The 13,593-nt window shown below is 35.0% G+C and overlaps 1 protein-coding gene across 4 annotated transcripts; it reads left to right on the top strand.

Moving 5' to 3' along the window:
• The first annotated feature begins 8,383 nt into the window (after window positions 1–8,383).
• npm2a (nucleophosmin/nucleoplasmin, 2a) lies at window positions 8,384–13,540 on the top strand. 4 transcript variants are annotated; one of them, XM_048209230.1, is made up of 7 exons: window positions 8,384–8,525; window positions 8,638–8,863; window positions 8,949–9,031; window positions 11,097–11,132; window positions 11,483–11,593; window positions 11,678–11,771; window positions 13,197–13,540. In XM_048209230.1, the coding sequence occupies exons 2-7, from the start codon at window positions 8,752–8,754 to the stop codon at window positions 13,256–13,258; spliced, it is 498 nt and encodes a 165-aa protein (XP_048065187.1). In that variant the 5' UTR covers window positions 8,384–8,525; window positions 8,638–8,751; the 3' UTR covers window positions 13,259–13,540. The 4 variants fall into 4 exon arrangements, with proteins under 4 accessions (XP_048065187.1, XP_048065190.1, XP_048065189.1 ...); XM_048209232.1 differs by having other exon boundaries at window positions 8,394–8,525; window positions 8,642–8,863; XM_048209233.1 differs by lacking the exon at window positions 11,097–11,132.
• Window positions 13,541–13,593: the final 53 nt, after the last annotated feature.

The raw sequence follows: 13,593 nt of genomic DNA, 5'->3' as shown, positions 1-13,593 counted from the left end.
AGCCTATTGAACTAGCATATCGTTAGCCTCATAGCATAATTGCCCAGATCATATTTCAAAGGCAGATATCACAATTTGGCCAAAAAATGACTTAGGCAATTATGCTATGAGGCTAACGATATTGTATATGACAATTTAGTTGACCTGTGGAGGAAAGTAATACACTTAGCAGTGTCTACACTGCCGGAATTCTAATAGAGAAGAAGAACTTATGTAACTAAGTTTGACCTTCAACTGTTTGGTGCCCATTGAAGTCCACTATATGGAGAAAAATCCTGGAATGTTTTCATTTAAAAGCTTTAATTTCTTTTCGACTGAGGAAAGAAAGACATGGACATCTTGGATGACATGGGGGTGAGTAAATTATCAGGAAAAGTTTATTTAAAAGTGGACTAATCCTTTAAGTGGCATTTTATTTCATTAATATTATATTGTCTGCAAGTACATTTTTTAAATATAAGGTTACACTTTATTTCGATTATCAACTTTACTATCCCGTTAAGTACTTTAAAAAAAAAAAAAAGTGCGTCAAATGAAAGTTTTACTTGAAAAAAATTTTTTTTTTTTAAATCATTACATTTTAATATTTTTTGTCAAGCTTTAGAGAAGAACAATTATTTTGGTGTGTTGACTAACATACTAAGCATATGTAAAGTACTTGATTATAATTTTATCTATACTGTATTATTTGCTATTACATTTAAAGTTATTATACTTTAAAATGTACTAAATTGCAGCTTCATCCAAACAAATGTGTAATTACAAATATATTTAAACACATGGCATACAAGTTTCAATAGAAATGGCATTAAAGTTTATTTTAGTTTACCACAAACATCTATATTCAGCAGTACACTTTAACCACATTACAAAGACAATAGAGGTAATTATGGAATTACATATAAAGATGTACTCAAGTCCACAAAAAATAATAAAAATTTGCATTTAATATATAATTTAAACTATAATATATTTACATTTAATTGTAAATAACATGCAATTAAGTGTCCTAATACCATTACACTAAAGTATATTCCATAATAAATACTTAAAAAAAAATATATATATGCTAAAGTCTACTTCTTTTTTTACAAAGGTTATCAGTAGCCCAATAAAAGCTGTTGACATGTCAAGATCACATGACCCGCATAATACTTTATTTTGTTAATTTCCTCTGACTGCAAAAAGTGCTTTATTACAATAGCATCAGTAACTCAAAACACTATAGCTTCTACACTATAATGCACTGCATCCACACCACTAAACTACTGCAATGCTCTTCTGGCTTGTCTTCCAACATATACAATCAAATCTCTATAAAGGATCCAGAATGCAGCAGGTCTTCAACCAGCCCAAGAAAGCCCACGTCACACTTGAAGACATTGGTGCTTGCCCACAGATTGGCAACTGATCCACACCCTCCTACATACACTCTCTCCTACAAGTCTACGTCTCCTCCAGAAGCCTGCGGTCGGTAAGTAAGCTGCACCTTGTGGTATCATCACAGAGAGGCACAAAATCACTTTCCAGAATGTTTTTGCTGTTGCTTGCTAGTGGAATGATTTTCCCAACCCTATCCGGAAAGCCGAATCCCTGACAATATTCATAAAAACAGCTGAAAACATCTCTTCTGTGAGCACTTAACTGAACCCTGCTGGTAAAACAAACACAATAACCTTCTTCATCTTTTATAATTCCTTTATCCCTGTTCTAGCTTGAACTGTTCTGAACGATGTCTGAAACTTTGTATTAAAAGTACTTCTCGTGTTTATTGCCTCCTTAGTTAATTGCTTGTTTGTATTCCTCATTTGTAAAAGTGTCTGCTAAATGAATAAATGTAAATGTTGGTGTCAGTATAATCCAGATATGACTCAGCAAAACATAAACACAAAAAAATTACTGAGTTGCACCATTTATAAAGTTCTACACAGCTCAACAGACAGATATAGTGTATGCACGCATGTGTGTTTACCAGTTCATTTGGTGAATGCGGCATTACGACAACCCAGGATGTAACAACACCCTTATCACTCCAGCTGTACTGGATGGAAACAATTAAAGGAGAGCCTCCATTCACAGCACAAGATGAGCTGACAACAAAAGCATGTGGATACAGGGCAAGGCAAAACAATATCCTTAAAGCATTTACACAAGGAAAAACGTCAGATCTGGCATTTAGACTGGCACCAGGGATTTCACGATACTTTAACGGCATCGCTGTACCTTCTCTCGGTCAATGACCTCTACTAAAATCGGCCTAAGTACTGAAAAAAAAAAAAAAAAAATCATCATCTCAGGAGATAGTGATCTTCAAACCTCCCATGCAGCTCAAAGCCATAATAAACAGCATCATGTCAGGAGGGAAGATGAATTTTCCTAAAGAGGTATATCAGATCATGGTTGAAGACGGACGGAGTTACTCAGAATCTCTAAAACAAATAAATGTTGGAATGAAGGGAATTCAAGATTCAACTAAAGAGAATCAATGGCTACAATCAAACTGTTACAGATGTGCTTTAACTATATGAAAATATAGACACTATCAGAATCATAATGTATGTTTAAACTTCAGTTTTATGACTAATATAAAGAAGAAAAAAAGATAATTGGAGTTGTTTTTCACAATCAATGTTGGATGTAATTAATTAAGTAAGCAAATTACTGTGATTGAATTAGTATTCCCTTGAAAAAGACAAAGTAGAGACTTCTCTAAATTTTTCTGTACTTTAATTATAGTTACTTCTGATGTAATTGCATTAAATACTACACAACAATTCTTTATAAAAAAAAATAATGGATGTAGTCAATAATTTTATCCTTTAAAACTCATCTTTAATCACCAACATTACATATTTAAACTTTTTTCCTGTGGAAAAAAAAAATCATAATTCCTTAGAATAGCTTGAATGTAACTCTACACCCTTGCCTCATTTAATATACAAGGATCTATGAATATGATAATTAGCCCCGCCTCCACTCACTCGCACAAGCTCAGACGGGATCCACTCGGTCAGCTTACTGAGGTAAACGGTGCACAATGGTATTGCTTTTTACAATGTCGGACACATAACGGTAATTAATATGATTAGCGTTTTACTTGACTATGTTATCAAACAGCTAATAATGTGTTGCTAATGTTACACAAACCATGTTCACATTCACAAGTCAGATAGTTGCCTTCTAACAATCAGTATCCTTACAAACGCTTTGAACACCTTAACGTCAGTGGAGAAAGGCATTTAGTTCATCATAACATCGTAATATACATCATACACCCACCATATTGTTAAATCTAACCGATTTTACATATCAACAGAAAAATATACAGGGATAACCTTCTTCTGAGGCTGAATCCCAAGTGGTACACTTCTGTACACTTTCGGTCTTGTAGACTTAAAATGGCTTCCGCGTGCGTGTGTCCGGTAATTCATTATTTTAGGTTTCAGAAGGGTGCTCGTAAGCGCCCCCTTTGTGGCTGCTATGCGCCCTCGGTATGCACTTCAGCTGAGTCCGCAAGTTTGCGAGTTACGCAGAGGACTTTCCCTTGCAGTCAAAGCGGCATTACGTCACGAACATGCGGACTCAAGAAGAAGACCGTGAGGGTTTAGAGTGCCATTTGAGATTCAGCCAGAGACTCCCTTGTGCAGTCAGTTAATGATATGCTAAACCCCACCGGCACGTTGACGTGATTGGTTACAAGGTAGTTTGTGACGTCAGAAACACCAGCGATTTCAAACCACGGGTTTGAGACTGTCTTTGGTTTACTGCAGTTTTAAAGAGAAAATACTCAGCAATGGTGTTGACTTATGAATTTGCACATGGTTTGTCTTAAAGCATGTTAAAAACACCAGAGAGACATATGAACAACATTAAAAACTTGATTTTCACCACAGGGGGACTTTAACATCAAAAAATTATGTTAAAATGTATGTTTTTAATGTAACCTATACACATTGGTCAGTTCAAGAATAATTTATGCAATTGTGCATAAATTGTTTATTTTGAAAGAATTAAAAGTGCAGTTTCATGTCTATCCTTGTATTGTTCAATTGGTTGAGGTTGATATAGAATTTAGCAAGTAATTAGTAATAAGTAATCGATACTTTTTTTAGAGAGGGTCCTTAGTACAGTAATCTAATTAGACTTTTGACGATGTAATTAGTAGCTAGTAATTAATTATTTTTTTTAGAGTAACTTACATAACACTGTGACCAAAGTTTTAAAAAGTCACAATAAAAATAAAACAGTAGTAGTAAAATTAATTATTAGGTAATACTTTAGTTAGGGGACATATTCCAAAGTCCCTTTAAGACAAGTCATTTCACTCGGCGACCATCTTTGAAACGCCTCTCGGGCATCCTGGGCATCATGAAGCTCCTATCTCTTTGAATGGGGAAACATCAAATTCTCCAAAACGGTTCGCCAACCTTACAATTAAATTTCATATTTGAAATCACCAATGAAATCTAACAACAACCGGCTCATAAATTTAGTTTCTAAACGCTCGATTCATGACAAAAAAAAAACCCGTATTTTTCAAGCTGGATCAAGCTAATGCGCATGCGCAGACCTAAATGCACGTCTCTTCAGAGGCGCGCGTCTTACTGTTTCTATAGAAACCGGTGATTCTAACGGCCGCTGAAGTAACGCAATGACTTTACCAGTCGGCGATTGGCTCTTATTTAGAAGGCGGGACTTATTCCGCCATATTGCGCGTTACACTTTCTCCCATTCAAAACAATACGAGTGACACGTCTTGTGTTATTCTATAGTCTTTGCCTATTCTCACTATTAAAGGGTTAGTTCACCCAAAAATGAAAATTCTGTCATTTATTACTCACCCTCATGCCGTTCCACACCCGTAAGACCTTCGTTAATCTTCGGAACGCAAATTAAGATATTTTTGAAATCCGATGGCTCTGTGAGGCCTGCATAGGGAGCAATGACATTTCCTCTCTCAAGATCCATAAAGGTACTAAAAACACATCTAAATCAGTTCATGTGAGTACAGTGGTTCAATATTAATATTATAAAGCGATGAGAATATTTTTGGTGCGCCAAAAAAAAAAAAAAAAGACGACTTATATAGTGATGGCCGATTTCAAAACACTGCTTCAGGAAGCTTCGGAGCGTTATGAATCAGCGTGTCGAATCAGCGGTTCGGAGCGCCAAAGTCACGTGATTTCAGCAGTTTGGCGGTTTGACACGCGATCCGAATCATGATTTGACACAGAAGAATCATAACACTCCGAAGCTTCCTGATGCAGTGTTTTGAAATCGGCCATCACTAAATTATTTATCGTTATTTCGTTTTTTTGGCGCACCAAAAATATTCTTTATGTGCTCTATATGCTTTATAATATTAATATTGAACCACTGTACTCACATGAACTGCTTTAAATATGTTTTTAATACATTAATGGATCATGAGAGAGGAAGTGTCATTGCTGGCTATGGAGGCCTCACTGAGCCATCAGATTTCAACAAAAATATCTTAATTTGTGTTCCGAAGATTAACGAAGGTCTTACGGGTGAGGGTGAGTAATAAATGACATTATTTTCAGTTTTGGGTGAACTAACCCTTTAACTAGATGCTTATTAGCTTGCATATTTTTAGCATATTTACTGTTTTTAAGTACTTATAAAGCACATATTAATGCCTTAATCTGCATGACCATATTTTACATCCTTTAAACCTACCCAACACCTAAACTTAACCACTACTAACTATTAATAAGCAGTGAATTAGTTGTTTTTTTGGAGGCAAAAGTCATAGTTAATAGTGAATATGTGTTCCCCAAACTAAAGTTTGACCAAGTATTGATTCACTATTTGCTATATAAATATGACTATTGTAGATCATTTCTATTCGTGCTCTACAAAGTTTAAAAATATCTGAATACTTCACTTCATTGACTTAAAATAGCATCAACCCAAACAACATTTCACAAGAGTATCTGTGCAACATAATTCCTATTTCTTTCGAAATTCTGAGTAATACTGTGCTCGTTTATGAGTTTCTGTGTTCCTCAAATAAACTGCAGGTCTGGGCAGAGTGCTGATGCCAAGATAACAGGGACATCAGAGATAACAAGGGTAAGATGAGTGTGGAGTGAGTGGGTATGCACTATTTGTACTTACTAAAAAAGAGAATGTGGAGAATTCCTCAGAAAAGAAGAGGTAAAAATGTCATAGAGCAGGATAGATTGGTTAGCCATCTGATAAACAGCAAAGCCAACAGTCGGACTCACCCGCCAAAACAATGTGTACAGGAATTTCACACAGCAACATCAGTGAGTCAAATGTGAAAATCATAAAACAATAAAAATCCTAAGAGGTTAACTAAAGGTCAGAAGTCTTTTCTTCTTGTTCAGTGATACACAAGTACTCACACTGATCAGATGAAAACAAATGCAAAAACCTGATGAAGAAAGCACTGGCAGTGTCCACACATTTTAAAGAGATAAACTATTGCTCAATAGTTTGGGGTCAGTAAGATTTTTTTTAAAGAAACTAAGAATTTTATTCAGCAAGGATGCACTAAATTGATCAAAAGTCACAGTAAAAACATTTTTAATGTTAAAAAAAATATTTCTATTTCAAATAAATGCTGTTCTTTTGAACTTTCTATTTAAAAAAAGAATCCTGAAACAAATTGGATCACGATTACCACAATAATTTTAAGCAGCACAACTGCTTTCAACATTGATAATAATAAGAAGTGTTTGAGCACTGAGCACTGAATGAGTTTATTGAAATGATTTCTGAAGGTTCATGTGACACTGAAGACTGGAGGAATAACTGCTGAAAATATTACAAAAGAAAACAGTTCTTTTAAATTGTAATAATATTTCACATTATTATGTTTTTAGTGTATTTTAATCAAATAAATGCAGCCTTAGTGAGCAGCATAAGAGACTTCCTTCAAAAAACAAAACACTACTGTAAATCTGATTATGGCTAAACAATGTACAACAAATTCGATTGGTAAAGAAAATCAAATACATTTTGACTAGAAACTCAAACCAGGGTTCTGGTATGAATCGCAGGACACTTGTATGTTCAGGAAAAAGACAGATACTCAAGAATATGACACAGGACAGGAACTTAATGACCTGTATCTATATATGTGACATTTCCAGGTACAACAATAAAATATAGAAAAGTTCCTATTTATATTATACAGAAACAAACAGAAAGGTAGAAGAAAAAAAGTGTACTTCAACATGTAACAAACCCTCTTGGAAGGCCATTAAGCCAATCAAATGCAAGGACCAAATATAATATAATATAATATAATATAATGAAATATAATATAATATGCAATTATTATTAATAAAAAAATAACATTTGAGTGACATACTACTTCATTTTATCCAATTTATGACCATAGGATTTTATTTTAACTTAAGAAAAATCTACTGCCACAGTGAGCCAAGGATGCAATAAACTAAAAATGAAGATCTAGTAAGTGACTGTGGAAAAGCAAGGAGCATTTACCTGCCTTAGACAAAAAAACAAAATGCGGAAGAAGAACTGTTGTTCAGCAGAGCATAAGATATTGACATGTGAAACAGAAATATACATTATTATCACAGTGATAATCTCTCTGCGGGAATCACACCCTCTGACCCCAGGACTAATGTTTATAAATTCCACAGTATGGCTGTGATCTCGATGATGATTTTCCCCTGTGACCAAAACTATAAAGATACAAAAGTGAAAACCTACATACAGACAGAAGAGAGAGATATTACTGGGAGAGGGGGGCTGGGGGATAAATAATAATGTAATTAGTAGTTTTTCTGTCATAATTTGGTTTATAAAAATAAAATCATACATATTAAACAGCCATTTAGCTCTTTTTTATATGCATGTGTTTATACTTCATTAAATTAAATTGATACAGGCCATGGCCGGGTTTCACAGACAGGGCTTAGCCTAAACCAGGATTAGGCCTTAGTTCATTTAGGATTTTTAAGTAGCTTTTATAAACATACACTAGAAAAAAAAACATAACTGGTGTGCAACATGGGACAAAACAATGGCACTGACATATTTTAAGATATGTCAGTACAAGTTACTTTCAGTTAAAACAGCTCAGACATACATTTTAGTCTGGGACTAGCTTAAGCCCGTCTGTGAAACCGGGGGTATGACTGCCAACATGTTGTTTAAGGCAAAATGTATGTAAAATGTATAAACAAATAAACTGTCACCCATTCATTTCCTTAATTCTAAGAATAAAGAATAAAGAAAGAAATACAACGCATATGGGGGAAAAAAAAAACTGTTGTTTAAGCAAACTTTAAGTTAATAAAATCTGTATTTAAGAAATAACTAACAACACACGGTAAAATAAACTTTCAATAACATCCTCAGGAAACAAACTTGATAAGAAGTAATCGAGCGCCCTCTGGTGTGTGATGAAGCGTCTCACGCTCAGGCAAAAACACCTGAATTTCATCACCAACAGATCCAATTTATCAGTGATCTGCGTTTTGTGTTTTTCTCGCTGTTTACAGGTGTGTCGATGTGAATAGCACTTTATTTTAAATATATATTTGTTTAATCCTTGTGCCAGGGTATATTAACTGATATTGATCTTGATTGTACTTTTTTGATTATATCCTCAAGAAAGTTCGCCCATTTGTAAACAAACATTTACGACTGGGGCCGTGCTGAATTGTCCAGGCGAAGAAAGGGTGCAGACAGACTTTCTCCCCACGCCGTTTCACCTGAATAGCATTTATGCTGGTTGAAATGACAAACTGCTTTGTCGAAAATGATTCTTTAGCTTCAATCAGTCTGTCGGAAATATCCAGCTCATCATCTGTGTCTGACAGAGCCTGTGTTCACTGGGGTAAGATCAATTCCATCCTGTACAACGAGCCATTTCGATTGCCCTCGGTGTTTTACCTGCTTTTACTGGCTTTCTTTCCTGAAAGGTTGTGTACTCAGTGACTCTAAGACCACAGCTGTCTTTCAAGCGGAAAATGATCTTCTGGAGAATCAGTTTTTCATCAAAACGGTAACAAATCCATCAGTTCTTATCACAAACCCAGTTTTAGGCCTCATATGTCCACCCCAACATGAAAATTTGTCAACATTTACTCACCCTCATGTTGTTACAAACTCGTATTGACTGTCTTTTCCCGTGGCATATGTTATACAACTCTTCCTCCAGTGAGCCGTTAATCGTTGTGACTGGATCATTGAGCATGTCCGATTCATTGAATCATTCTTCTCAGTCAAATCTTTTCATCCATGGATCGAACATTGCTCATGAACACAAATAGAGCTTTGTTTGTTTATGTGTTTATACATGTATGTATGCGTTTTAAACATTTTTTTTTTTTTTTCCAAGCTGAAGGCTTGAAATAATTTGCCTAAGTTAAAGGGTTAGTTCACCCAAAAATGAAAATTCTGTCATTTATTACTCACCCTCATGCCGTTCCACACCTGTAAGACCTTTGTTAATCTTTGGAACACAAATTAAGATATTTTAGTTTAAATCCGATGGCTCCGTGAGGCCTTCATAGGGAGCAATGACATTTCCTCTCTCAAGATCCATAAAGGTACTAAAAACATTTAAAGGTGCCCTCGAATGAAAAATTTAATTGATCTTGGCATTGTTAAATAACAAAAGTTCAGTACATGGAAATGACATGCAGTGAGTCTCAAACTCCATTGTTTCCTCCTTTTTATATAAATCTCATTTGTTTAAAAGACCTCCGAAGAACAGGCGAATCTCAACATAACACCGACTGTTACGTAACAGTTGGGGTGTACGCCCCCAATATTTGCATATGCCAGCCCACGTTTCCAACATTATAAAAGGCATTAGACAAGGGCAGCCAGTATTAACGTCTGGATCTGTGCACAACCAAATCATCAGACTAGGTAAGCAAGCAAGAACAATAGTGAAAAATGGCAGATGGAGCAATAATAACTGACATGATCCATGATAACATGATATTTTTAGTGATATTTGTAAACTGTCTTTCTAAATGTTTCGTTAGCATGTTGCTAATGTACTGTTAAATGTGGTTAAAGTTACCATCTGTTATTACTGTATTCACGGAGACAAGAGAGCCGTCACTATTTTCATTTTTAAACACTTGCAGTCTGTATAATGCATAAACACAACTTCATTCTTTATAAATCTCTCCAACAGAGTAGTATTAGCCGTTAGCCACGGAGCACTATCAAACTCATTCAAAATCAGAAGTAAACAATACAGTATACAATACTCACATAATCCGACGCATGCATGCCGCATGCATGACGAACACTTTGTAAAGATCCATTTTGAGGGTTATATTAGCTGTGTAAACTTTGTTAAGGCACTGTTCAAGGCAAGCGCGAGCTCTGTGGGCGTGGACCACGGGATTTAAAGGGGCCGCAGCATAAAATTGGCGCGTTTATAATGATGCCCCAAAATAGGCAGTTAAAAAAATTTATAAAAAAAATTATGGGGTATTTTGATCTGAAACTTCACAGACACATTCAGGGGACACCTTAGACTTATATTACATCTTTTAAAAACATAATCTAGGGCACCTTTAAATCAGTTCATGTGAGTACAGTGGTTCAATATTAATATTATAAAGCGACGAGAATATTTTTGGTGCTCCAAAAAAAACTAAATAACGACTTATTTAGTGATGGCCGATTTCAAAACACTGCTTCAGGAAGCATCGGAACATAATGAATCAGCGTATCGAATCATGATTCAGATCGCGTGTCAAACTGCCAACGGCTGAAATCACATGACTTTGGTGCTCCGAAAAGAAGATTCGATACACTGATTCATTGTGCTCCGATGCTCCCTGAAGCACTGTTTTGAAATCGGCCATCACTAAATAAGTCGTTATTTTGTTTTGTTTTTTTGTTTGTTTGTTTTTTTTGGCGCTCCAAAAATATTCTCGTCACTTTATAATATTAATATTGAGCCACTATACTCGCATGAACCGATTTTAAATATGTTTTTCGTACCTTTTATGGATCTTGAGAGAGGAAATGTCATTGCTCCCTATGCAGGCCTCACGGAGCCATCAGATTTCAACTAAAATATCTTAATTTGTGTTCCGCAGATTAACAAAGGTCTTACGGTGTGGAACGGCATGAGGGTGAGTAATAAATGACAGAATTTTCATTTTTGGATGAACTAACCATTTAAGGAACTGTAATGCGCCAGGGCCTTGAACTATTTTATTGAAGTTTAAAACTTTTATGATGCTTTTTGTCATTTTGTGGCTTGAGTACCAGTCCATATTCACTTTCTTTTCATTATAAAACACATAAAGTTTACCTTTTGTGTTCACGGGTCATTTACATTTTGGAACATGAGGGTGAATGACTTGAATTTTTGGATGAAATATTAAAAAGGTTAATAAAGTGTATGAGTGGGCCTGCTAACCTACATACAAATCCACAGGTTTTTCATTGCTCTGAAATGGCCTGATTTCTGTTTTCACAGATATGTCTTAGTGAGGAGGCAGGAGATGAGATGCATATTGTGGCCGTCTGTGATAGTGTCGGAGCTTCCAAACCATTGCCAATTGCAACCCTCCGCCACTGCATGCCAATGGTGAATTTATTATTGTGGCTAATAGTTTGTTTGATTGATTGAAAGTCTTAAGTATATGAGTGAATATTTTGTCATATGTTACAGATCAGTTTTCCTAGTTTGGAGCTTATACCACCTGTCACATTTAAACTGTGCTCTGGTAAAGGACCTGTGTTCATCTCTGCTCAGCATATCACATGTAAGAGTTTGCTTTAGAATACTTGTATTCTTTTTTCTGTGTTCTCCGAAGTTGGGCAAAACTCACTGTTTTAGAGTTAGCTCCTTGTCAATTCACAAGTGTAAAAACGCAGGTTGTTGATTGGAAATTTGAATTGGAATGACCAAGATTGCACTGAACTGCAATTCAAAGAAATTCAACATGGTCACACACAAGGAGTTTCCTTAGGCCAACACAAGTTTTTCCACAAAACTGAAATAATTAAATTTTAATTTAAAATTGATTGCAATATACTAAAGTGTAAGTTGATAAATTATTTTAATTTAAAACAATACAAATACAGTGAATTAAAGAATTAGTTCACTTTCAAATTAAAATTTCCTGATAATTTACTCACCCCCATGTCATCCAAGATGTCCATGTCCTTTTCTCTTCAGTCAAAAAGAAATTAAGGTTTTTGATGAAAACATCCCAGGATTTTTCTCCATATGGTGGACTTCAGTGGAGCCCAAACGGTTGAAGGTCAAAATTAGTTTCACTGCAGCTTCAAAGTGTTCTACGTGATCCCAGACAAGGAATAAGGGTCTTATCTAGAGAAACCATCGCTTAAATTAGTTTAAACTTTGATCTGAGGAGGGCAGTAATACACTTAGCAGTGTCTAATAGAGAAGAAGAGAGCTAGTTCAAGATGAGTGGTTACTTTTTTTTTTTTTTAGAAAATGAGTGATGGTTTCTCTAGATAAGAACCTTATTCCTCGTCTTTAAAGCCCTTTGAAGCTGCACTGAAACTGTAATTTTGACCTTCAACCATTTGAGCTCCATTGAAGTCCACTATATAAGGAGAAAAATCCTGGAATGTTTTCATCAAAAACCTTCATTTCTTTTTGACTGAAGAAAGACAGACATGAACATCTTGGATGACATGGGGGTGAGTATATTATCAGAATTTTAATTTGAAAGTGAACTAATCCTTTAACAGTGAATTCTTGGAGAAAAACTGCACAGAAAATTACACCAATCAGAAAGTCGGAAAAACAGATGGCTCTTTCGCTCCGCCGTAATCGAGTCAATCTCTCTCTATCCAAAATACTTAAATGTTGGCATATAGGCATATTTTGCAATAAACTTAAAATATATTGTTTTAACATGTATTGTCAACATTTTTTAATGACTAGTTTTATATTTCTCCATTGTTTTTAATTCATTTATGCTGTTCGCAATGCTTCATGGGATTGTATTTTTTTCCCTCATTAAAGCGTTAAGTACACAGTCTTTTACCTTTGTCGTCTTGTCCGATTTTCAAATACTTTTTTGCTTCAAATCCAAGTTTGTATTGAATGGAAATTTTGGAAATGAATGGAAAAAATACTTCATACACTGTTGCACTCCTATTCAATTTTGAATGGTGCTTAACCAGGCTAAATATAAATTTCTGCCTTTTTGCAGTGAATCCCATTGAAATGACTGAAGGAGAAGAGGACGACGAAGAGGAGGATGAAGATGGTTAAATGCTAGTGACGAGAGCTTATTTTGACATTTTGAACCATGGATCCTGTGTGACAGCAATATGCTCATTGTCAATATGTTTCTAAAGTATCACACTGTATTAACTTCAAGAGTTTTAATGCTATCGAAAAACAATCTTGTAAAATAATAAAATGAGTGTAAATAATACCACAATTTTATAAGTATTTTTCCCCATCTGTAGACTGAGATATCCACACCTAATAGAACACAAAATGTTAAATAAAGATACAACTGACTTGAAATAAAGTATAATGTACAATGCATAGTTTGTGTGAACTGATTAATCCCTCTTTTAGAAGAATGGTGTTTATTGTAA

This window comes from Megalobrama amblycephala, linkage group LG12 (genome assembly GCF_018812025.1).
Source record: "Megalobrama amblycephala isolate DHTTF-2021 linkage group LG12, ASM1881202v1, whole genome shotgun sequence".
NCBI lineage: Eukaryota > Metazoa > Chordata > Actinopteri > Cypriniformes > Xenocyprididae > Megalobrama > Megalobrama amblycephala.
Note: the sequence above shows the minus strand (reverse complement) of the source record. Positions and strands in the feature narration are given on the sequence as shown.

Excerpts from the sequence above, each read along its gene's own strand:
- npm2a (XM_048209230.1), top strand. The coding sequence starts at position 8,752 with ATGCTGGTTGAAATGACAAACTGCTTTGTCGAAAATGATTCTTTAGCT. Across the intron at positions 11,133-11,482 it reads CGGTGTGGAACGGCATGAGG|ATATGTCTTAGTGAGGAGGC; the intron begins GTGAGTAATAAA and ends CTGTTTTCACAG. Across the intron at positions 11,772-13,196 it reads CTCTGCTCAGCATATCACAT|TGAATCCCATTGAAATGACT; the intron begins GTAAGAGTTTGC and ends GCCTTTTTGCAG.